Raw genomic sequence first — 26,215 nt, 5'->3', positions numbered from 1 at the left:
TTATGAAAATGAATTAGAAATGTAGACCAACTACCTCTGAAAATAAAATACAAATCAAAGGGGAAAAGTGGGGTTAATTTTATAAAGCTTGATTTATATGATTTTTCAAAGAAAATAATGTTTTTTAATGTAAGGTGAGCATTTATAAAGTTAAATGAGGTAATTAACAACTATAATAAAATAGAAGAAATGTAAAATGCACTTTATAACTTTGAATGAGCCATGTTCTTTTAGCTGGTCTTTTCTCCTACTAATATTAGCAACTTTGACCCCATTTTTCCACTTTTTCTACTAATTACTGAGAGAATGGTGTTAAAGTGTCCAAATTGTGGTTTGCATCTTTCTCCTTTCAGTCCTATCAGTTTTTGCCTCAAATATTTTCAAGATCCGTTTTTAGTGTACAAACAAACAATATTGTTAAAAGTCTTTTTGATGAACTGACCCTTTCAACATTACATACTGCTCTTGTGGGCTTCTGGGGTGGCTCAGTGGTTAAAGAATCTGCCTATCAAGCAGGAGACGTGGGTTTGATCCATGGGTGGGAAAGATCCCCTGGAGAAGGAAATGGCACCCACTCCAGTATTCTTGCCTGGAGAATCCCATAGACAGAGTAACCTGGTGGGTACAGTCCATGGAGTTGCAAAGACCTGGACACAACTTAGCGACTAAACAGCAGCAGCAGCTGGTCTTGTGATATCCGCACTGTCTGATGTTAAAATAGTCCTTCTGGCTTTATTTCTCTTTTGTGGGTGTAGAGGATTACTGGAATTAAGGCAATAGAGGCAGTACAGTGGAAATATATAAAGTGGCTGTTAGAGTGAAATATTTGGTTTTTGGATTTTGGATAGGTTGCAGTTATTAGGAAAAGAACAAGGGCATACTATGCAGGTGAATTGCTGATGGAGAATGGATGGATTTATTTCTATTGGTACTTGCATAGTGTATATTTTTCCATCTTTAACTTTTAAGCTGTCTCTGTCTTTATATTTAAAGTGGGTTTCCTTTAGTCAGCATATAGTTAGATATTAATTTTTAATCAGTCTTTAAATCTGTTTAGATCATTTACATTTAATTATTGATATTGTTGGATTACAATCTGTTACCTTGTTTTCTCATTAAATATTTTTATTATTCCTTCCCATCTCCATTATTAGCTTATTATTTATACTTATTTTAAAAAATACTTTGTTAGTTAACCTAGGGTTTATAATTTACATCTTTAATTTATCATAGTCTACCTTCAAATATTATGCTGCTTCATGTGCAAGGTAAAAATCTTACAACTGAATATTTACAATACCTCCCTCCCAACTTTTGTGCTATTTTTGGTCACACATTTCCTTTATATATGCTATAAATCCACAATAATATGCTACTATTTTTACTTTATACAATTAATTATCTTCAGAACAAATAAAAGAAAAATGTCTCCTATATCACTTTATTTTAACCATTTCTTAATATATTCATTTTCTTGTGTAGATACCAATATTTTTTCTGCTGTCATAGTCCTTTTGCCTAAAAAATTTCCTTTAACATTTCTTATAGTGCAGGTCTGCCATAGTGAATTATCTTCATTTTGTTTACCTTAAAAAAAATTCTTTATTTCTCCCTCAACTTTGAAATGGAGATTTGGAGCCTAATTTCCTTCTTCTTGGGTATGGGCCACACATAGTAACTTGCTACTAACAAGTGGAATCAGATGGAAATGACAGTGTGTGACTTGAGAGCTGCTGTTGCTGTTTAGTTGCTTCATTGTGTCTGACTCTTTTGTGACCCCATGGACTGTAGCCCACCAGTCTCCTCTGTCCATGGGATTTCCCAGGCAGGAATACTGGAGTGGGTTGCCATTTCCTTCTGTAGGTGATCTTCCCGACCCAGGGATCGAACCCACATCTCCTGCTTGGCAGGCAAATTCTCTACCACTGAACCACCAGGGAAGCCTGTGACTTGAGTCCGCCCTAAAGTCATGTGTGACTTCTCTCTTGCTGTCTTTCTCCAAAGTGGATGACAGAACCACCATGCAAAGTCACTCCTGAATTTCTCATACAGAAATTTGGTGATAAGAAATATTTGTTGTTTTAAGTCACTAAATTTGGGGATATTTGTTAAGCAGCAGTATATAATAGTGGAGTTCTCAGGGTTTCCTGGATCTGATGCTTTCACTATAGTGGTTTGATGCTTTCACTAGTTTTGGAAATTTCTTGGTCATCATCTTTTGAAATGTTTCTTTTGCCCCAGTCTCTCTTTCTTCTTTAGGGGTTCCAATATCATGTATATTAGACTGCATGATATTGTTCTACGGTGGTTGGATGCTCTATTTTCAGTTTTAAAAACTTGCAAAATCGGCCTCATGATGCCATCCTTAAGTCACCAATCCAAGCTGAGCAGCACCCTCTTCTTTGAGGGACTCCACAGGGATGTACCTCTAAGCTCCTAAATTTTAATAATTTCAAACTTTTCTCTTTGTTCCCATAGCTCTAGAGGGGTTAGCTATTTCCTGAATTTCCTAACAGTGTGATAGATTATTGTTTTCTTGTTATCTTTTCGGTTAATTATCATATGTAACAATTTCTATTAAAATTTTCTCTGTTGAAGTAGCAATATGTTTTCTTAACCTTGAATGAATCACAAATCAGTATGGGAAGTCCCAGTAAACCAATCCTCAAAGCTGGAATTTTGAAATTGGTTTAGTTGTGTCCTTGGACTTGATTGTAGTGCTGAGCTCCTTGCTAATAGAAAGTGGAATGTTGTGATCTGTTGCATGCTATGGCAACACAGTCAACTTTACTCCAACTTCTTTGATCATGGAAACTTCTGTTGAAAAGCATCTTATAGGACTGGTATTCAGCAGAGCAAACTTTGTGAAATTCTGGCTTCACCATACTTCTCTATTCAGTGTATCCTCCCTAAACATATCATGGCATGTTAAAGTTGCTGCTACTATTTTACCTAAATTGAGAATTTGTACTCATCATTCGAGCCTCAAAATCCATGTTTTATATCAAGCATTTAAAGCTTTTCCTGATAATGAATCCAAACACCTCTAATTGGTGTTTTGCTTTATCCATACCTCCAATATGATTGTTGTAACATTATATCATAGTTGTTTGTTTACATATATGCCTCACCCATGAGAACTGGAACTTTTTGAGAGACAGTCCTTGCCTGATTCATCTTTGTACTTTCAAACCTGGTCAGAGTCCCTGGCATACAATTGCTACAATTAATTTTATGGGTGTCATTCATGAGAAGGTTATGGAGGCTAGCTGTGCTTATTCATTAAAGAAAATTTGAGCACTTTGAATTTGCTGTTCCAGGGGAGAATGAACAGACATGCCTCATTATTTGAAATGAATGGTTTACAGCATTTTTACTATGTTGTACAATTTCCCCTCAAGAGTAGGAGCTTTTGTTTTTCCATTTTACAAATCTGTTCAACTTGGGCAAATAAATTCAACTCAAGAAGCATATATATACTGAGCTTCAGGAATAGCTTCAGGATAGTAGGCTTCAAGAAGCCTCCTGATAATAGGCTTCAGGAAGGAGTAAGAAAAGTCCCTGGAAAGAAGAAATAATGCACAAGAGAGTTAATTTTCAAGTATTAGCTAAGTAATCAATACTATAAGTGGAAGTCTATGTATTGAAATAGAGAATTTATATACAGATCCAATGGCCATCAATCAATTCTATATCAGAGGTTCAAGGGAAAAAGTAGAACTAGAAATTTCAATATCAGTAATGGCAAAGAAAAGGATGAGCAGTATCTTATTAAAGATGGTATTCTTATACAAATCAAGTTCCCAAATCTGTTTCATACCAGTGTCCTGAATATTGGGGGAATAAAAGAAAGGCCTCACATCTAGATGAAAACAAATGATCTGAAATTGGTTGCTAATATGTTACCAAACAAAAACTTCTAGTTACCTCATTAGAATTATTCTCTAATAAGAGAACCAAAGGCAGAGAAAATATGCTAACATTGCAGAGAATCGTGAATTTAGGTTATATATGAGAATGAGTGGCTTGAATGAGAAGGTTGCTTAATTTGGGATTAGATCTTTTTATTTGACATCTCTAAACATAGGCTGGATTATAAACTGTATATCTTGCTGTGAACAGGGACCAGACAAGATTACTGAAGATTCTATCAAGCCTGATGATCTTTGAAAATGAAAGTCTAATTAAGAGCTAGGGAGAGCTCAAAGGCTTTTTTTTAATCCCTATTGCTCTTAATCCCAGTTCCTTGGTGCCTTATTCCTTTCATTCAGACTACTCTAAAACTGAAGAATACATTTTGTGCAAGTTTCCACCTCTGCTTCTTCTAAAGGCATTAGATTATTAGAACATTAAATCCGTCCTCTCTTATCTCTAAACTGACGATGTTTATTGTTCAAGTGTGAACAATATGAATAGATTTATGAATAGATTTTAACACTAAAAAGTTTCTAAACTTTTTTCTTAAATTGCACAGGACAGAATTTTCAATGTTAGACTCTGTAATACTACAAACCAAGCATCTTTTACCAAAGTTATCTGATAAGTAATATTTCGTCAATTTTCAATTCGGATTTGTATCTTCTGATTTCAGAGATTGTGTTGCATGCGATTGCTTACTTGGGTTAAATTCCTGTTGGGATCATCTTGACAGTGTTTCCCTTTATTGAAAGTTTTAGGATGAGTGTCTCTATCGTATTACCCAGAGAAAAACAACTAATTCATCAGTTTTAAAACTTGACAGAATTACTTTGCAGATTTAATAACATTCCCTTGATAGTAAATGAGGCATAAACATTTTTGTTTTATATCTTCTTCCTCTAATGAAAAATTAGTGATGTTAATTTGAATACGGATGAAAATACTCTATCCAGTATGACAATTCTCTGTGAAAAAGTTCTCAATATTTACAAACAAGCGTTGGCAGCGCTGCATCCCTGATACAGTCTTTCTCCAGATCACTCCACAGGGCTGTGTTAAAATTTTAACTTTTAATATGGGACTAAACCACTAACATTTAACTATAAGTTTTCTCTAGCAATACTCATAACTAACATGAGTCAAGGTAGACTTCACGAAGCTAACCCTCTTTGAATACCGATTCCAATCTCCAGTGGAAATACTGTGGCCAGCCTCACGTAGGTCGGCAATCATCCGCTCTCGGTCCTTAGCGGAACCTGATTGGCGCAGGTGCTTGTCAGTCACACAGTGGTCCTCAAAGCCTTGGTCTAAAAGAGACGCAGTGCTTTGACATCATCGCGGAGCGACAAAAGCGATCGAGGGAGGGGTGGGTTGTGAGCGCACTTTGGTGTTGGCGGGGGCAGCCTCAGAAAGTGTCATGGCTGCTGCCGCCGAGCTTAGTCGCCCGACCATCGGTGACAGGAGCCTGGAGCGGAGCTGCAGCCCCAGCCTCTCCCGAGACATAGTCTGTGAAGTCTTTCGCTCCTTGCAAAACCTGGCTGGACAAGTGAGTAATGTGCTGTGGGAGTAGGGGTCTGGGAACCAGCCTGCCCCTCCCCCCATCTTCCCTTGTACGGAGGCAGGGGGCACCGGAGGCCTGCAGGGTGTGGGACCCCGCTGGAGTCGCAGAGGCCGGGGGAGGAGCGCGGGCCGGGTAGCCTGTGGGCTGAATGAGGATGGCCGCGTGGGTTAGATCATGACCGGTGACAGGCTAGATTTGCAGCTCTTACCAAGAGTGAATGAGGCTAGTGTAAGTGAAAACGCGGCTCGGTTAGAAACAGGCTTGGAGAGAATGGATAGGGAAGAGCTTCTCTGATGGTTTGGGAGGCGCCTGGAGCCTCTGGATCGTTTTTTCTTCCAGTTCATTCATTGTAGAAATTGATAGGTTCGTAGGGCCTGAGATTTCTGGAAAAGCGCTCTCCGCCTCTTTAGGGTGATTTGCTCTTATGAGTCACTTGCCTTTGTTTACTTTTTTCCTTCTGGCCGTAGCTTGCATCTCTTCCCCTTTAAAAGGAGTAGGAAAAGAAGAAGAATTAATCTAAACTGTTTCTAGCGTTAAGTTGGCTGAGTTACTCTTGGTCGGTACAGCTTGTATCACAACTTGTTTAACTCGTAATTCAACTATTTATTAGTTTAACTGGCTTTTGCAGAAATGTCATAATAAAATGGAGCTCAAATAAAGGTACTCCTTACGCTGAAGGCACTGTTTCCTGATGTAAATGCAAAGCAAATTTTAAATGAGAAACAGCTTGAAAATTCGTTTATCTGCTTTCAAAAAGAAATCTTTAAAAATAAAAATCTTGGACTTACGCATTTGTGTTGAAGATAAGGTAACTTCCTTTATGAAAATAGAGCGTTTGATTTATGAAAATTATTTTTAAAAGCCTTGGGTAGATGGTGAATCAGTCTTTTAAAAGGTTATTTCAGTGTTTTAAAAAATTTCAGTGTTTGTCCTGACTTACAAAGAGCATTGGTATTAGGTAAACATTCATTTTGGAGTAATGGGATGCTTATTAATAGAGAGTCAGCTAAAAGTTATAACTTTTAAACTCATTAGTTTGTCAAGGACTTAGAACTTTTATTTATTTATTTTTTAAGACTTAGGGTAATTATTTCAGTCTGAAGACTCAAGACCTGTAAATGGTTTAAAAGTTTGAGAACTTTCTATGGCATGGACATTGGAACTTTTTTTAATATCAAGATGAAAAAAGTTGATACTCACCTATAGTTTACAAAAGTACCCCCCACACCACTGATGAGATACTTTTTAAAAACATTAATTTAAACCTATCTTTTGAAATAATTTGCATACTAAATTTTTAAAACTCATTTAAAATTTTTAAACATTCTGACATTCTGTAGGTAAAAATAGTGATATGGTTAAAATTTACTTATGTCACCTGTCAAAAATATTTAGAGTAAATATTTGGTTAGTTTTCATGACAGAGTAAAGGGACCATAAATAAGACTAAATAAGATTGTAAAAAAATAAGATTGTCTGATCAATTAAATGCTAGCCAATTTGGTGATACTCTTTATATCTTGAGATGTACTGTTAAAGATAATGAAAGCCAGAGTACTATACTAATAAAATTGTTCCTGGTGGAAATAACTATTTCCTTTTGAAACAAGATTAAGGAATTTTTAAAAAGCTATGTTGTAAAATGCCTAGTTCCTTCTACATAGTATCATTGTGTTATTAGCTCTCCTCAATAAGAAACATAAAATCAGATGTTAAAAAAATTTTTTTGTAGCCCAGACTTTGAATTTATTGAATACTGATTTTGCCTCTGGTTGCTGCGTTTTACCAAGCTGAAGAAATATTTATTGTTAACTTGGATTTTTGTATTAGTGTAATAAAGTTTTTACTGAAATGTGTATTTTAAATAGTCTGTATTAATGACAGACTAATACCTTTTTGACTGAATGGTTTACAAGTTCTATAGGTAAAAATGCACAGAATTCATATATTACTAATATGGAATTTGTTGAATAATAGTTGGATGTGTTGGGGATAGTTTTAAAGTTAATTTGTGACATTGTTATGTGGTTTCTTCAAAGACCAAATATCTTGCACTTGAAAGCTTACATAATTCTGCTAAATTAAAATGAGAATATGATCCAGACATTCAATTTAATTTCTGTAAGTTATTTTCTCTAGAAAATTTTATGCTTTGCTTTGGTTGAAGATTTGCCTGCATTATCCCCAAACTGTATTCATAAATTTGTTATAATCAACTATAGGTTCTTTCAGAACTGTAAAAGTATAGTAATGGGTTACTTCCATGCCTAAGTTGTTGTCTAAGGAAACCTTTATAAGCATTAAAAAATAGAAATTAAGATTAATATGGTTATCTTAATATAAAACCTAAGTTAAAATAACAAACTAATTTTTGCCAGTGCATCCTACACAAAACTTATTTCTTTACACTTGTCTAATATGGACTTTAAATATTTCTGGTCAAAGGGTGGGAAATTTCTGTCATACGGCATTCATTTGGATAGTGCCTTTTGGGGAACTTTGGATCTCTTTCGGTACAGTGATTCATTTTTCTGTTTTATTATAATCATAGTTCATAAGATCTTAACTAATAGAACACTTGTCCTTATTTTGTATAAAACATGACTAATTTTAAATAAATGATTTCTGAAAAAATAAGAGTTAACTTGATCCTGCGATGCAGGATATATGCCATAATACACGTGTCCCTAAAAATGTTTACAGTGATTCACTTTTATTCACTTGAAATACTAAAGATGGAGGCTTTCCCTCTGAAATGTTCACTCATCTTGATATTAATTTTATATTCAGGTTTGTGGTAGTTTTCTATGTATATTTTTATTGTAATAGGTCATACATAGCCAATTTATGAGAAATTTTCATATAATGAACTCTTATACTTTACTAGAAAATACTGTTTAGCAATGAGTCTGACCTTTCCATCTAGTCTCTGGCCATTTATTTCATTGTTGTGGAAAAGTATTTGTTTTTAAATTTCAGATTTCCACAGCGAAATAATAGTTTAAGTTTTATTTGAAGTAAACATGCTGCCATGTATCCACAGACTTTATAATATATATGAATATGAATATGAATGTATGAGTTGATTTTTAAATTTTTAAAAATAGGGTAAAATTGAAAACAATGAAAATGTGATTCGGAAGACATCAGAGGAATGATATATTTGTTACGTATTTATGTGCATATTTAACAAAAAGAAACGCAGAAATTATGAAATCAGAATTTTCATCAATGTATCTCCCCCCTGTATTTAATGCTCTTAGCTAGAAACAGTAGGATTTTGAATAGGGCAAGCATTTGTTGGCCCCTATCCAAAAGTTTTTAGATACTGAATTATCAAAAAAGAAAGCCTCATCTTTCCTGGATAGTTTTACCTGTGAGATGGTCCCATTACACAGACCCAAGAAAAGAATTAGAGAAGTCGTCTGCTTTTTTCTGAGAACTGGACCTTTCTTGCCTTTTTGGAGTGGTAACTAGGTAGACCACTTTTATGTATCATTAAAAACTTGAGAACTTTGAGCTAAATGGCATGTTATTCTATAGAAGTCTTATTTTTGTGACAATCCCATATGTACAGCTTAATCATGTAATTTTTGTGATATTGCTGGTTTGCCCCTTTGAAGCTTAACCTCAGAGATGATGTGGTGAAAATTACAATCGATTGGAACAAGCTCCAGAGCGTCTCGGCACTCCAGCCCGCTTTTCTATTTAGTGCACTTGAGCAACACGTTTTATATTTACAGGTAAATTTCTTGTTAAAAATGTTAACTCGATATTGAAACTAGAAATTAATTGTAGCTAAATTGTGCACTGGAGTATTTGTAGGTTCTGTCTTAACACCTTATTAATACTGTTATTAATAAAAGGTTACTTCAGCCAGATTGGATCCAAATCTGTTAATTTCCATAGTGATCAGGACAGTTACAGGAATATAGCCGAATGGGCTGATGTGGGTGTGATGACTGAATGAATGCAATTCTATTCGATTCCAGACTTGCACTGAAAATTCAATACAGTTGCATCTATGGTGGGTTATAATTAAGCAATAAGACACGGCAGGTGTGTGTCATGCTATGATAATGATTCCATGCCTTGGGTGAGTTTGGAGGCTCATGGAGTGCTTTCAGTGGTTGAAGAAGTGGCATTATCCCAGCATGACACATCCTGGAGTGTCTATTGCAATTAAACAGTTTCAGCATAGTTTTTAAAAAGAAAGTAATTTCTGTGACATTAATGTCTCATATTAGTAAGTAGCCAGTCACTATTTTATCATCTTAAGAGTTTGAAATAATTCATTCTTTATATTAAAAGCCAACACTGAATTGTTAATCTATAATAGTATTGCTATTTTTTTAAATATTTCAGTTCAATAACCAAACACTATTATGACCTTGCTAGTTTCCAACTGAACATATTTGCAGTTATAATTGATACAAGGTTACAGTTTATCTCTAATCAAAGTATAAAATATGTCATAGAGGTTTGGATTGGTCAGTTTAGTGCCATTAAGATATCATAAGGATTCAGAAGAGTTTTTGGTATAGCAGACAACAGAAGCAAAATTATAGGTATGAAAAAATAATTGGAACTTTGACAAGTGTTGGCATGTTTTGATTAGTGGAGTAGACAATTTTCAGCCCTCTATTCAATTACTTTATGGGAAATTTTAACTGTTTCATATTAAAAGTAATAGTTAACCATAGTTTTGAAGGGTGGAAGCAATGAGCTATAGGACTCAGTTGAGGCCTAATTTTATTTTGTGTGAGTGTGTTGGAGGGGATGGTAGTATAATTTACATGATAGAATAGAGTTGTATTCCCCACTAGTATTGTAGGCATCTACCTCTTTCAGCTATGGCTCTTGGTAGTTTTTTTTCTTGTTCATTTTCTTTTTAAAAATTTAAATTCATGACCCAAGAAGATATCTTATCATGTCAGGAAAAGCCTGAGTGTTCACTCAGCATAACACCTATATATTTCATGTCTATGCTGTCTCATTCACTTTGGCCAACTGCAGTTTCAAGTGGAGAAGCTCCAGTGATACAGTGCTAATGCAGGGCTTTGCTGAGTGAGAGCACTGGCTCTTGTGTTAAGGAGGAAAAATACTAAGCCTTAGTGTTCTGAGGAGGCATTTGAATGACATGTTAATTAAGTGGCATTGGTGCCAGAGGCTGAGGCTTTGATTTGGCACAAAATAAAAGATGAGTGACAGAATGATTCCCTCAAAGAAAATTTTAGATTTCCTCAGGTTTTCTTTCTCTTCTTTCCTTTTTTCTTTAAATAGATTTATAGCAAATGATATTGGTCACAATAATAGAGAACAGCAAAAACACTTAGAAGTGGTCAGATCTATGTATGATGCCAACCTTTTATATTTAGTTAATTGATACTGAATATTGCTTTTACTTAGCTGAAATTTATATAAATATGGTAAATGTGATTAATTATGATCAGTTTGAACCTTAGCAGATGGAATTGTGTTTTTCTCAGCCTTTTTTAGCAAAACTTCAGCCTCTGATTAAAGAGGAGAATACAACTGTTGTTGAAGAAATAGGAAAAACAGAAACAGGGAACAAGAATGAAGTAAATGCCAACTTTCCCATTGGAGACCTGGAAGAGGAAGAAAAGCACAAAGACTGTGATTTAGGAGATGTGAAAAAGACACAGATCCATTTTGATTCAGAAGTAATTCAGATAAAGGCTGGAAAAGCAGAAGTAAGAAGTTGGGTTTTGGGGGGCCAAGGGAGCATTTTTTTTAAATTTTACTATGTTTGAACTAAGATGCAAATACTTATTGTTTGCAGATTGACAGACGGATATCTGCATTTATTGAAAGAAAGCAAGCTGAAATCAATGAAAACAATGTCAGGGAATTTTGCAATGTTATTGACTGTAATCAAGGTAACTACCTAGAAGAAGTTAATTTTTTTTAGGATTTTAATGATCTTTCTTTTTAAAAAAAAATGGATAACATTAAGAACACAGTTTAATTATTTCACAGGTTTATTTTGAAACTAAGCAGAATTTTCTTCTGTTTAATAATAGAGTGTATTACAAAATTGTTTTCATTTTGGTTATACAGAAATCAGATGCTACTGTAAAAAGGCCAATGTTTACCACAGGTGAAGAGATTGTTTTAAAGTTCCTTTAGGAAATGAAGATAACATATGGGTGACAGGGTTGCTCAGTCACACTAGTAATAAGGACCTGAACTATATAAATTTTAAGTTTAAAGGTACTTATGAAATTATGATATTAATACATGAAGTTAAACTTAGTAAAGTTAATACTCCTCAAGAGGGAGCAGTTTTCTCACTACTCCTTAGCTGTTTGAAAGGTTTTATGTCATGATAAAACCAATTTGTCATCAAGACTGTGGTATCTTATGCTTCTTCCATTTCTTTCATACCGTGCATACATTTGCTGTTTTTCATCAGAATCTCCTTTCCTCTTCACATGATGCTATAGTGTATTTACAGATCTGCAGGTATGCTGCAGAATACAAAACTGCAAAGCACTGGCATGGATCATATTCAGGCATCATAGTAATAATCAGAACAAGTAGTTCTTAGAAAAAATTATGGAGAAGCGTTCCTAATTGGGATGAGGCATTTTCTTGTTGCCTCTAACATCTCTTGACTAATTATTATGAATACTGAATTGTCAGATGAACCTAGAATTGACTCATACCACATTGGTGCACTGATTCTCTTCATAATGAAGTAATAACAGGCTCAAGGTGGGTCCTAAATTCAGCCTTTCCTATTATTAACATTATACACGCGTATCTCTAGATTTGATATATTTTACTGTTAGCTTTTCAGAACAGGTGCAGCAGTGGCAAAATCTCAGGTAGTGCAATCAAACTGCAAGCAACCCATGAGAAAGGGTTTGTTGAGGGAGCAAGCACATGTGTCACTAATGTTATTCCTCTGTTCTCCCTGCTAACTCTATTATTATAAACCACCAGGGGATAGAAATTGACAAGAATTGAAATGCTCAGCAGGATTCCTTGGCCCATTCAGTCCCTTGCTGGCTTCCAAACAGTGCTGGGAAGAATTGCTGTGGAGAGTGACTAGCACTCATACATTCAATGTCTTCACACTATGCTGAATTTCTCTCTAATGGGTCAGTTAATCTATGTATTTGGAATATAGCTCTGGAATGGATGATAGCTTCTTTTTTTAAACCCTTAGCCCCGTGAAATGGTAGGAAGAGAATGGAGAGGTGATGGCCCTTTAAATATATTTTGAAGTTTCAAAAAGAAAAAGAAAATGACTCTTGTCTGGTATTAATATATAAAAGATAAGCAAATTTGGAATTTTATTCCCACAGTTTGTGTCAGCAGAACTATCTCAAGGAAACTTAGACTGAAAAAATTCAGATGTATTGTAATGTGTTCCTTTCAGGACCTCTCGACCAAAATACATACAATAGGTTTTTTTTAAAGTCAGATTCCCTAGGGAAAAGAACTTTCTTTCAGTATCTTTTACCATCCATTTTTATTATAATCAAGGGGAATTTTATAGTAAATTTACTGCCGTACATGGTTTTACTTAACATCATTTTAAAGATTGTTTTATGTTTATATATTAATATCATTCCAGCTTTCCCCCTAATTTATTTGTTGATATCTAACTTAAAAGAAATTATACTTTCCTGCTTAGGAAAAATTTGCAACAAATTTTCACATGGTATCCTTAAAATTTCATTTTCTGAAAGGGATAGTCTAGAAAGATATAGCTAGCTTTTGTGTTTAGGGATTTAAAAAAAATGAGTATTGAAAATCTAGGCCAGTGTAAAAGTATGTGTTGTAGGTTTCAAGGTCTTTTTTGTGTGGTATTCTGAAATACAAAATGTATTAAATGCATAATCTTCTATATTTGATGTTCCCTAATTAGGTCAGCAAGCAATGTCACAAATGCTGTATTTTTTATATTTCAGTAAAAATACTGAGCTTTGCTTATTTCTATGTTGAAATTGAACAATATCTCTTTAGATTAGACATTTTTAACTTTTTATAATATATAAAATTATTTTATCCAAAGACACAGATGGTCTTTAGGAATGTTGGTATTTGTTAAAAACTGAATGTTGAGGACTTTTCCGTATATAAATTGGACATTAGATAAGATTAGATGTTCTCTGATTATGAGTATGAGTAACGTATGCATTATTGAAGGGTTATCAAAATGTACATTTGAAGTTAAGAATATACTTAAACTTATACTCATCTAAATTCTTTGTAGAAAATAGTTGTGCAAGAACTGATGCGATTTTTACTCCTTACCCTGGGTTTAAAAGTCATGTAAAAGGTAAGTATCCACCACATAGTTTCGTCATTGACAGAAGCTTATTCTTAATTATAAGCAAAATGGAATAGAAATCACTTTCCTATCTAAATTTTATTTATTTAAAAAAATCTTGCCTTTCTTCCTACTTGGGTTTGTGATATGAAAAGAACATACAAAATACTATTAGGGAGAGAGAATTTATAAGTTTTGAAATGTAAATTTAATAGACTCAAAGTTTTTGAACTTAGTTTCTAGAGTTGTGAATACATATGGACCACAGACTAGATCTGAAGGAATTCAAGGGTCGGGTCATAAACCTAACAGCATGCTCCGAGATTGTGGTAATCAGGCTGTAGAAGAACGACTACAGAATATCGAGGCTCACTTGCGATTGCAAACAGGTAAGCAGAGTGCTTGGCAGTGTCCTGTAGTGTACCTTTGCAAGTGGTTAAAGAAATTCCAATTCATTTATTCACCAAATTTTCATTGAGGGCTTGTCATATACAAAACATTGTTCTGATTAGTAGAAAAATGAAGAAAGCATAGTCCTTGCTTCTAAGGAATTTACAGTTCATGTGGTTGTGTTCCTCTTCCTCCCCTTACACTTCCATCAATTTCATGACTTAACCATGACCATCTTTCTCATTCTTTTCACACACTGTGCTAGGTACAAAGTATTAAAAGGTCTGATCCTAGTCCTTTAAGATTTTCCAGTGAAGACAAGCATATAAAAAAGACATGCCATTGGGGAAGTGACTAACATTTATTAAGTGCCAGTCACTCTGAAAGTATTATACGTATATCAATTCACTTAACATTTGACTACCTTGTGAGGTGTTGGTGTTGTTACCCTTGTCAGATTAAGAAACTGAAGTTCTGGGAACTCAAGCAGCATGCCCAATGTAGTAAGTGGAAACTAGAAAGCAAACCTAGAACTTAACTGGCTATAAAGCCTCAGTATCCTTCCCCATTTAGTCATCAGATCCTGTCAGTTCTATCTTATAAATATCATTACGCCCAGAGGCACAAAATATGGTTCAGGGAATTTCTAAATCCAGTCTAGCTGGTGTATTTGTGGATGGAGGTAGAAGATAATGAGAATGAGTAAACCATTGAGGATGATAAAGAGATTAGCATTCAAATTAATTCTCCCAGAACTAATTTAAACTGCAACTGTATACTAGGATTGACTGGTTTATTAAATCTAATAGTATCAAGTAGCTAATTTTGAGAAGTACCTGTTGAATGCCTACTATACGCAAAGCACTGTTTTAGACAGGAGGGATACTGAGATGATGTAATCACAGTTCCTGGCTTCGAAGACTTCATAATCTATGGAAGAAAGATTAACAGTGACGGGGGATGTTAAGGGCTTGTGAAGGAAGGATATGGTGGAGCTCAATGAGCCTCTTTGTGAAGAGATTCAGGCAGTGCTTTGTTGACCCAGTGAAGCTTGAACTGGTTCTTGAAAGGTACAGAGGTGCAGCAGAGGACATTCTAGCTAAAGGGAGCAGCAAGAGGAAAGTCAGATGAATAAGTTGTTCATTTTCCTTTTGTCAAGAGCAGGAAAAACCAAGCTCCTAAAAATTAGAAGTTTTCAGAAAAAAACATATTTCTAGAGTTTTTGTATTTAACAAGTTGATACTTTGGATGTGAATATTCTTAATTGCATAATGATGATCTAATGTATTTATTCATTCAGTACATATTGAGTACCTGTGCAGTTTGTGAACTGATGCTTCCTAGGTTTGTGCAGTGCACAGGCCGCACAGCCATACCCAATGAACAAAACAAAACATTTTGCCTTCTTAGAGCTTATATTGTTAGAGTGGAGAAACAGGCAATATAGAAGCAAAATATATAGAATGTCAGTGGGTTACGAGAAAAATAAGGCAGGGGGTGCTGGGTAGGGGGAGGTGGTAGCTCTGGTATTTTTTAAAGAGCAGTCAGAGAAGGCCTTACTGATACAGTAACTGTTGTGCCAAGACCTGAAGTTGGCAAGAGCTAGCTTTGTGAATACAGAGGTAGAGAGAACCACAAGGGCTAAAGTTGTAAGAGTACTTGGCCTAGTTGAATAACAGAAAAAAGGGATCAAATAGCTGAAATGGTATGTGGGGACAATGTCCAAATTGTATAGGACTTTGTAAACTACTGTAAAGGTTTTGGTTTTTAATGTGAGTGAGGTGTGAATGTGTTGGAAGGTTTTGAGCAGAGAACTAACACTATCTGAATTACATTTTTAAAGGATCATTGGCAGCTGTGTTGTGAACAGACTTTAGGCATGCAAGGCAGAATCAACGAGACCAATTTGGAGGTTATGATAATCCAGGGAGAGGTGGTGCTGAGGGATGGAAGAACTTGGGATATAATCATAGCCTTGAAATCTCAGTAACCTTAATTTTACCAATCCCCTCCCTAAAAAGTTAGTTAAGAATTATGGTAAAGTTCCTTTTTATAAAAAGTTCTTCTGAGTTAAAGGAGAAAAAACGGCATGTAAGAAGTTTAAATTGAAGAAAATATGACATATCGCAACCACTGAATTGTCAGTTGTCACTATGCATTTTTCTCCTCCTAAGTGTCAGAGTCTGTCAGAGATACAAGTTGTTCTGTATGGGAACTACTAAATATCTTATCAAATGAACTTAACATAAAACAACATGCCTAGCAACATAGGAGGCATAAATGTGGCTTGGGGAGAAGTGTGGTACAATAATATATCCCATAGTGTATAATATGAAAATGTTTGCTAAAGATTTAATTTTATTTTATTCCTGTTAATCTATTTTCTTAAGTTTAAATAGTTCCCATTCTTCTGCTTAAGTGTCTTTGCATGATATTTTAAGGATAAAACTGTAAGAAGAATTCTCCAATAATATGTTTCTTTTAATGTATTTAGGTGGTCCAGTGCCAAGAGACATTTATCAGAGAATCAAAAAACTTGAGGACAGAATCCTTGAATTGGAAGGCATCTCTCCTGAATATTTTCAATCTGTAGTAAGTGTCTTTGTGAAAAAATAAATGTTATTTTAGGATTCTTTATCATATAACAATTCACTCATAGATCTGCTGTGTGCAAAAAACTGTTTTAATAGTTCAGTGATGAATGAACATAGTTCTGAGTAAAGAATTACCTAGTTCTTTAAAGATTGAGATTTTTAATGTTGTATTATGGACATAATTTTTTTGAGGAGTTACGTCATGGTACATTACCCAAATTCTCAAATTTAAGCCATTTTTTTGTGGCATAATAAATGAGCTGGAATAGCCCTATTGCTCTGAACTTGCTGTCTTGTAAAAACAGAGGCTTCTTCTGGGGTCTTACTCTCCATTATCCCTTCTGCCTTTCCAATCCCTCTCTCTGCAGACTTTCTGAAAGACTAGTCTTCATTTTTCTCCTTTTCCAAGAACATTAAAAAACAATCTGTGCTGATAAGTATTTTTGTCATATTAGCATGTTTCAGACAACTGATCCTGGGCTCATTGTGTTATTTTCCTCCGTCTTCTGGGGTGATTATACATAACACCTGCCTTTTCTGGGGCTTTGTGTGTGTTTTAAAGCAACGCCATATTCAAAAGAACTAAAGTAAAATACTAAATTTTTAATGAAATTTACTAAAACTCCTATTTCTGAAATATTATGTAAAATAACTCAATTAGCATGGATCATTATAAGTCACTGGTGAAAACAGGATTATTTTAGGAATAACAGTGATCTTTCCAAAGTTTCAAATTGGTATTAGAGTAAGGTACAAAAAAGGAATGTTTCCAGATGAAGAAGGTAAGTCAGATAACCAAAGTGAGCAGTGAATCTTAAAGCTCCGTAATTTAGAGAGTTTTAGTGATTTACTTCCCTCCAATATAAAATGAAGCTGATTAAAGTACTGAGGGCTGAAGCAAGGATTAAAGAAGATAATACCAGTCAGGCACCTAGCACACTGTGTAGCGCAAGGTAAAACCTCAGTAAACATGAGCATTTATTTAATTTCAGAAACCATTTAGAGGTAGCTGTATAAACATGGGTAAGTCATACAACTCCTCTGGCCTTCTCCTCTAATTTGAGATTTGTTGGTGGTTCCACATAATTGCAAAGGACTTTCCATCTTGAGGATTTTCCTTAGCCTCTTCCTAGGAAACTTTATATTGTATGCCTTTTGCTACAGTAACACACAATAAGTTTTTCCCATTCAAACTGCCTTCATTAAGAAATCCTTAGGCAGGTTATTTTTTCTAGTTCAGTTTCATATCTTGTTAATATAATTCTTGTTAACAATAGAACTCATCTTAAAAGAGAGTATTATAGTATTACATACCTTCAGTGGATCTTGGCCCTTCAATCTTTCTTTCTTCTCTCTGATTCAGATTTTAAAAGCTTAACATATCTCTTACTAAATTTAATTAACAAAAGAACAACCCCTTCAAATCATAATCTTATTTTGGGGGATTCTTGATACATAGGATAGAATGTTTGATTAAAGAGGTAGAAATTTAAGGTTTACATGCTGTGGAAATTTTTGAGCTGTGAATTTTGGGATGTGACTTGTGCAAATGGTAGAAGATTCATCTGATACTGTTCTATAAGATATGAAAAGGGAGAGACTAAAGAAGACAGTATTATCCTAGCTTAAATGTGAAATGCGGTCTTGAAACAAGGACATGACAGCAAGAATAGAAAAGATTAGTGCCATTGACAGAAGGAAAGAAAATTTGGCAAATATTGATAATTGATTGTATAGCAAGAATGAGTCCAGTCTTTGGTTGGAAAAATACTACTATCATTGGTAGAAATAAAATCTGGAGGAGGAGATATTTTGGGAGGAAATATGGACTTTGAGTCAGCAGGATATGCAGTTAGAAGTATCAGGTAAGCTTTTGAAGAGGTAGGTAGGACTTAACACTTGATATAATCAGGAGAGACAATATAGACATGATAGATAGAATGGGTAAGAACAGTTGAGACTGTCAGAGGCCTGAGGTCTGAAACTAACTTCAGAGGCAGGAAGTGTTATAAATGTAAACAGGATTGGCCTGTATGTGTGGGGTTGTCACACTTGTAATAAAACTAGTGCTGTAAAAATTTTTTTTTCCAAATATATTAAACAACATATTAGATTAGAGGGGTCATTTCTGGATTAGTATTTGAAATGACATATCCAAGTTAATAGTGAGCTACAAGCACAAAACACTGAAATGTTTAAACAAACTGGTTTTGTCCTTAAGGCCTCTGAATATGTATGGTACAGACTCAAAGGCAAAGATTTTACACCCACCCTTCCATAACAGAGGAATGTCCCAGCTATAGGAGCTGCATTCCTTTCTCAGAATGGAACCAGCTCTAGAGCTGTCGTTGTGTGTGAGAGGAGAGTAATACACACCCGGCAGATGACATAGCACATCATTCACCACTCTTACTTTCCTCTTGCTGAGAGTACTCATAATGGCAATTGCATAATTCTACTTACATGTCTTTTCTGTAGACTCTTGAAGAATAGATTAGATATGTAGCACAGTCTTCTAGCTTCCAAAGGTAGGAAGTAAAGGAAAATTGAACCCATTAAATTTCCTAAAGATTGAACTTTTGTTAGAAATCAAATTTATGAAAAGTTTTTAAACGAAATGTATGTAATCCAGATTCACATGTAGGTAAAGCCTATACACAGTTGGATAGAGATTATTATGGGTAACCGTACAGCACAGCATATGAAAAGGGAAACAAACAGAAAAACAATATAAATTATATTTGGTTCCTAAAAAAAACTAGCTTATGTAAAGTTCTTTTCATTTATGAAACAGACATAAAACTCCAAAAAAGTTAATGTATATAAAGCAGGAATTACAACAAAGATTAGTACTTGTTTAAACTTTTAATGTGGTAGTTCTAAAGATTTTTACCCTTCACATTCAACATGGGAAAATTTGAATGTACTAATGTTTTAAAAATTTTGAGTGCATTGCTTAACAGACCATTTAAAAGATACAATCTTTATGAGTATTTCCAGAGAATTACTTACTGATTTTTAAATTATGACCCTGGAAAACAGTAAGTGTAACATTCTTCATGAGTATATTTCCATCGCACTTTGTTCATTTGATAGCATTTATCACTTACATGTTTACGTGTCTGTTTTTCACACTATATTTTCAGCCTCTGAAGGGCAGGAACTGTCTTGTTCATCTTTGAACACAGAATGTAGTAGGCATTACATAAATGTGCAAATGAATGGATAGGACTTGGCCGATAGTTAACTATTGGATTTTTAAAGGTATGTTGACTTTGTTTGATAGCACTGATTAGATGGAATCATAACTCTAGTCCGTAATGGTTAAGTCCTGCTTCTAAAGGGAAGCATGGGGAGAAGGGAGCACTGAGTTAATTTTTTTGAGAAAGAGAAACCTTGAATGGATTTCTGTCTGGTGGCATTGTGAAAGCGTGAGTTAGAGTTTGGAGTCAAAGTTCAGAAGCATATCATTGCCCACGCCAGGGAGAAATGAAGGTCTGAAACAGGGCAGTGGGACTAGAAGGGACAAAACATTTAAGGCACTCCCCCTGTCACTCTTGACAATACCCTTTACACCTGATTAGAAGTAAGGAAAGGGGTTGGTCATGAAAGAGGTCTCCTTACCACTAAGTTTCCTCAGAGCATGGGTTTCTTTTAAGTCACTGAACCACTGATGTCCTATTCTGATACTTCTCACTTTGGTTTCATGATACATTAATCTGATTGCTCAATGACATGGAAACTGGCCATATTTTACAGATTAAGCTGTTACGAAAACAAGGGGAAGTGTGTTTTCATCTGTGTGTAAAAAGCCACCTCTTGGGAAGGTCGGAGACTGAGTGGTGACCAAATGAAACATTAAGCCCTTACCTGCCCGTAGGCCCCACCACAGTACCCTGCTCAGTTTGACAAAGGAAGAAGCATGTTTATATAGGCACTTCCATATTTAATTATTCCAGCACTTACCGATTTCCCACTTACTAGAAACCACTGATAAGAGGCATACCTCAGTATTCTTTGAAAACAGCTTTAAATCTCCGTGATTGCAGACGTTCACAAGAAAATTTTGCCACCTATGTTGACAGTTTCTTTGTCAGATATACTAATGTACTAATATAATTTGCCATTCAAGGCCTTGTGGGTATGTGAAACTAAGAACAAAGTCAAGCAATAATTTATTAGATCAGGGTTTAAAAAAATGCACAGCAGTATGTTGGTGAAAATGTTATTAGCTTCAAGTAATAGAAATTTATACTCAAACTGACTTAAACAGTATGGAAATAATCTTATAACACGGGAAGTTCAACAGTAATGCAGTCTTCAGGGTAAATTGATTTATTGGGCTAGATCATGACTGTCAAAGAACTGAGCTCTTTCCCCTCTCAGCTCTACTTGGTGCTGACTTTTTCCCCTGGCAGGTGGTAAGATAGCTACCGTGCTTTCTGGTGTCCTGTCCAGACGACAGCAGTGTCCGGAAGAACTGCCTCCTAGATGGCTTTCTCTTAAAAGTGAGGAAGTTTTTTCCAGAAGCTCTTCCCTAATGCCCAGCTGACCTCTCCTCAATTGCTGGCCAGAATTGGGCCCTTGCCTGTTGTGGTCACTGGTGACCAGTGGGGCTGAACCAGTAGTCTCCCGAGTCACATAGACAGTGCCCATTATAGTCAGTCAAGGGTGTGTATGACTGTTTTCATCCTGCTGCTGGCTATTCCACATTCTGTTTCCCTCTGACTGTTGCTGCTTCACCTGTTCAATATCCTGGGATAGGAATGTTCTAAGAAAGGAAACTAAGGAGAAGATCCACAGAGCTCCTCTTACCACAATCACTAAGCCTCAGTAGAAGGCGGAAATTAACGGCGAATGTATAGTTGTGTATAGCCAGGGACAAGCATGTTGTTCTGACATTACCACTTATACTTTTAATACCATCTTTGGAGGGCAACTTCCAAAGTAGAAAAAAGCAGGTGTCAGTTACAGATAGTGCTCAGTGAGTTTGTGGGCTTTATTTCTGCCAGGGTTCTCCTTATTTTGTTCACTCTTCTATAAAGAAAAATTATTTAGATTTTCTAAGTATTGATTACTTTTTTTTTTTACTTTTAATCTAGAACTTTTCTGGAAAAAGAAGAAAAGTTCAACCACCTCAAGTAAGTTACTATATTTTTATTTTGGTTTCTGAAATAGTTTAGTTTTATACCCTTTTATTAATAAAAGTTTCTACTATGGTTGCTTTTAGGTCCTATCCTGGGATTTAGGACTGGAAAAAAAAGGGCAACATAAATGAATGTGTTATTTTAAGGAATGATGCAGAAGGATCAAATAACTATTAAAATCTATCCAGATGTTAACTGTAGAAGAAAGTATCAATTACAAAATGCTGAAAAATAATAAATGTTCAATTTAAATCTCATCTGCTTTCCTTCTGCAGACACTGCTAATTAGCATCTAAGTCAAAAAAGGTGTCTGGCAAAGTTGACTTTAGTCTACCCCTGTTCACAGTACTACTGTATTAATTGAATCTTAAAAATTTTATGTTTATCCAATATTACCATTTCAATATTTAATAAATTATTTTTTACAGGTTATACTCCACTTAGTTATTATAAAATATTGGTTATATTCCATGTGCGGTGCAGTATATCAATGTAGCTTATTTCATACATAGAACGCTGTACCTGAGGCTCCTACTCATATCTTGCACCTTCCCTCTCCCCACTGGTAGTTCATTCTCTTTATAAGTCTGTTTCTTTTTTGTTATATTCACTAGTTTTATTTTCTTAGATTCCACATATAAGTGGTGTCATACAGCAGTTGTCTTTTTCTGTCTGACTTATTCCACTTAGCATAGTACCCTCCAGATCCATCTGTATTGTTGCAAATGGCAAAATTTCATTCCTTTATTGTGGCTTATTTTTGTATTTGTCCCAGATCTAGTGCAAAGGTATGGAGGAGGCTAGAGCATGGGGATTGTAGGAACTGAGGTGGCTGCTTTGCTGTCTGGGATTTGGACTTCCTCTGTGGCTGTTCTCTTAGTGCCCAGAGCTCAACTCTAAGCTGCAGTGTGGAGTGGACATGCTGGGGCACTCATGTTGGGAGACAAACCACTGTGTTCCTGAGTGCTCTGATAGTGGCCACCTCCTTCCCACCCCGATCATACTCTTGGCACCCTTTTCTGTTTCTGCATAGCTGAACCAAGTCTTTTCCCAGTGTTTGGTTGGCCCAGATCTCGCAGGCTGTGGTATGGAGTGAACAAGGCTGGTGGTGTTCACCCCTTTAGATTGAGAGGTCTAGCAAGGCAGCATCTGCCAGTGCAAGGCTCTCTGCACCCTGATTATTGGGAAGCCAGCACAAGTGCTCCTCCCCATAGAGTCTAGGCTTCACCAGCCCTTCTGTCTGTCGCAGTGGATTTCCCAGCAGGCGTGGGGGCTTGCTGCCCCTGTGCAGGACCCCAGGACTGGAATTCCCAGATTATGGCTTAGCCTGCTTGCTCCCTCCCCAGTGCCAGCGTTCCTCCCTTGGAAACCTTCTCTTCCTTACATATCCATCCCAGGGGCACAAGTCCTGACCTGATGTTTGGTTTTTTTGTCTTACCTGGTTTCGTAGAGATCTTTCTTGCAGCTTTGGTTGTATAATTCTGCCATTTCCAGTGAATTTTCTATGATAGTTGTTCCACATGTATATTTTGATTGTTTGCAGAGGTGAGCTCCATATCCTTCACAGTCTTGATCCCCTTCTATTTTTAATTGTAAAACTTTGAAATGTGAGTGTCAATTTTTTTTTTTTTAGATTAACTGCAATCAACTACCTTGGGTATCAAAAGAGAATTCCCAGTTATTTTAAGCAATTAAACTAAAATGTATTTTTTTTTTTTTACTATTGTTTATGAGAATAGGCAGTTGACCCTTTCAAAGTATAAAAGGTTCAAGATAGCTTAGTCATTAGAAAATCCAAAGTAAGAAATACTTAAGCTTTGTTATTTTATGTCTTTAAATTATAGCATAGTGAACATATATGGTTCAATTTAAAAATTATTCTCATGAGAAAAAAAGTTATTTACCATGTTTTTGGATATTTTCTGTATTTATAGTACATTTAGTACTTTACCTGCATCAAAAGTCTTACTCAGCAATTTGTGTTATTGTTTACAGCAGAACTATTCACTGGCTGAACTTGATGAGAAAATTAGTGCCCTCAAACAAGCTCTGCTCAGAAAATCAAGAGAAACAGAATCCATGGCGACACGTCACCTTCCATGAAAAACTCCCCTCGTTGTTCTCATTGTCATTTTATTTTTTTAGATATGTGTGTGTAACTTACATATCCATTTAATTAATTGCAGTGTTTTTATTGATAGTAGACTTACCTCTGAAATCAAGGTTTATTTTCATGTGAGTCCACTTTGTAGCAAGCAGTCTTTAAATATTCCAGTATACTTTAAGATAGGTAATGCATTGAAAGTAGCATTGTTGGAATTTATTCCCTTCTGTTTTAAAGGAGGTATTTTGAAAATTGAAAACCTTAATTAGAAAGTAGATCTTTGTGTGTATGTGTGTTTATCACAGAAAGGAAGATTTATTTTGAATAGTGATGTTTAAGACTTTATATTTTTAATGTTGATGTTAACCAGTTTTAGTTTAAAACAGTAATTTGTACATAATAGGCATTCAATAAAAGTTTGAAATGAATTTTAAGTGCATATATTCTTTTCCAAGTGTCAGTTTAATCTAAATAAATAGATCATACCTTTTAGGGGCTTCCCAGGTGGTGCAGTGGTAAAGAATCTGACAGTCAATGCAGGAGGCTCAAGAAAGGTGGGTTCCATCCCTGGGTTAGGAAGATCCCCTGAAGAAGGAAATGGCAACCCACTCCACTATTCTTGCCTAGAAAATCCCATGGACAGAGGAGCCTGGCGGGCTACAGTTCATGTGGTCTCAGAGAGTCAGACATGACTGAGCACAGCACACATACACATACCTTTTATCCTCTTACTGACTATGTGACCTTAAGCAAGTTACTTAATCTCTCACTGGGCCTTAATTTCCTTATCTGTAAAGTGTTAGGATAATATATCCTATATTTGTAATGAACAATAGTTGAGATATGCATGTACAGCTTATGAACCCGTCTGACATAAAGGAAGTGCCTAGTAAATGTTATTACTGTTGACTAAAACTAAGTCTTTGGAAAGTAGTTAAGATGTTACAACTTACGTAGTCCCTTTTCCTTAAGTGCCTTTCCTCTTTGGACTGCCCCAGTTTTATATTAGGCAGTATATATATTTCCATAGTTGCAAATTAAACATTTAAATACCCACATACCTATGATTAATTAATCAATGACACAGGAGGCAAGAATATACAGTGGAGAAAGGCCAGTCTCTTCAAGTGAAACTGGAACATTTCCTCATACAGCATACAAAAATAAAAATGGTTAAAAGGCCTAAATATAAGACATGAAACCCTAAAACTCTGAGAACATAGGCGAAACAGTCTTTAACATAAGTCATAGCAATATTTTCTTGGATCAATCTCCCAATACAAGAGAAATAAAAGCAGAAACAAACAGATGGAACCTAATTAAACTTACAAGTTTTTGCATAGCAAAGAAAATCATCAACAGAAAGACAACATATGGAATGGGAGAAGACATTTGCAAAATGATGTGACTGACAAGGTGTTAATATGCAAAATATCTAAACTGCTCATAGAATTCTTATCAAAATATCCAGTCAAAAAATGGGTAAGCAACTTGAACAGACATTTTTCTGAAGAAGGCAGATAGCCAACAGGTGCATGAAAAGATACTCAACATTGTTATTTCTTAATTATTAGCGAAATGCAAATCAGAACCACAGTGCAATAACTCGCCTGTCGGAATGGCTGTCATTAAAAACACAAATACTGGAGAGGCTGTGGAGAAAAGAGAACCTTCATAAACTGTTGTTTGGAATGTAAATTGGTGTGGTACTGTGGAGGTTCCTTAAAAAAACTAAAACTAGAACTACCATATGATCCTGTAACTCCTCTCCTGGGTATATGTCCAGAGAAAACACACCAAAAAAGATACACGCACCCTAGTGTTTACAGCAGCATTATATACAATAGCCAAGAAATGGAGCAACCTAGGTGGCCCATCAACATATTAGCTGAAGGCGATGTGTACATATACAGTGGAATATTACTTAGCCCTAAGAAAATGGAGTAACTGCCATCTGCAGCAACATGAGTAGACCTAGAGAATATTATGCTCAGTGAAGTCAAACACAAATACTTATAATATCACTAACGTGAAATATAAAATAAAAAAATGAATATATACAAAACAAACAGACTCACGGACCTAGAAAACAAACCTGCAGTTATCAAAGGTGAGAGGGATGTGAGATGGGACAATTTAAGGATATGGGATTAACAAGAGATGGGAACTACTATGTGTAAAACAGAGAAGCAATAA

General features: G+C 35.4%; 1 protein-coding gene across 3 annotated transcripts; it reads left to right on the top strand.

The window, feature by feature from the left end:
- The first annotated feature begins 5,260 nt into the window (after positions 1-5,260).
- MBIP (MAP3K12 binding inhibitory protein 1) lies at positions 5,261-24,447 on the top strand. 3 transcript variants are annotated; one of them, XM_061159185.1, is made up of 9 exons: positions 5,261-5,464; positions 9,103-9,222; positions 10,969-11,193; positions 11,283-11,379; positions 13,728-13,793; positions 14,021-14,173; positions 16,669-16,766; positions 21,871-21,909; positions 23,914-24,447. In XM_061159185.1, the coding sequence occupies exons 1-9, from the start codon at positions 5,336-5,338 to the stop codon at positions 24,016-24,018; spliced, it is 1,032 nt and encodes a 343-aa protein (XP_061015168.1). In that variant the 5' UTR covers positions 5,261-5,335; the 3' UTR covers positions 24,019-24,447. The 3 variants fall into 3 exon arrangements, with proteins under 3 accessions (XP_061015168.1, XP_061015167.1, XP_061015169.1); XM_061159184.1 differs by having other exon boundaries at positions 23,911-24,447; XM_061159186.1 differs by lacking the exon at positions 16,669-16,766 and having other exon boundaries at positions 23,911-24,447.
- The last annotated feature ends 1,768 nt before the right edge of the window (positions 24,448-26,215 follow it).

Source organism: Dama dama, chromosome 13 (genome assembly GCF_033118175.1).
Source record: "Dama dama isolate Ldn47 chromosome 13, ASM3311817v1, whole genome shotgun sequence".
NCBI classification, from domain to species: Eukaryota; Metazoa; Chordata; class Mammalia; order Artiodactyla; family Cervidae; genus Dama; species Dama dama.
The sequence above is the reverse complement of the archived record's forward strand: the minus strand, read 5'-3'. Positions and strand labels throughout refer to the sequence as shown.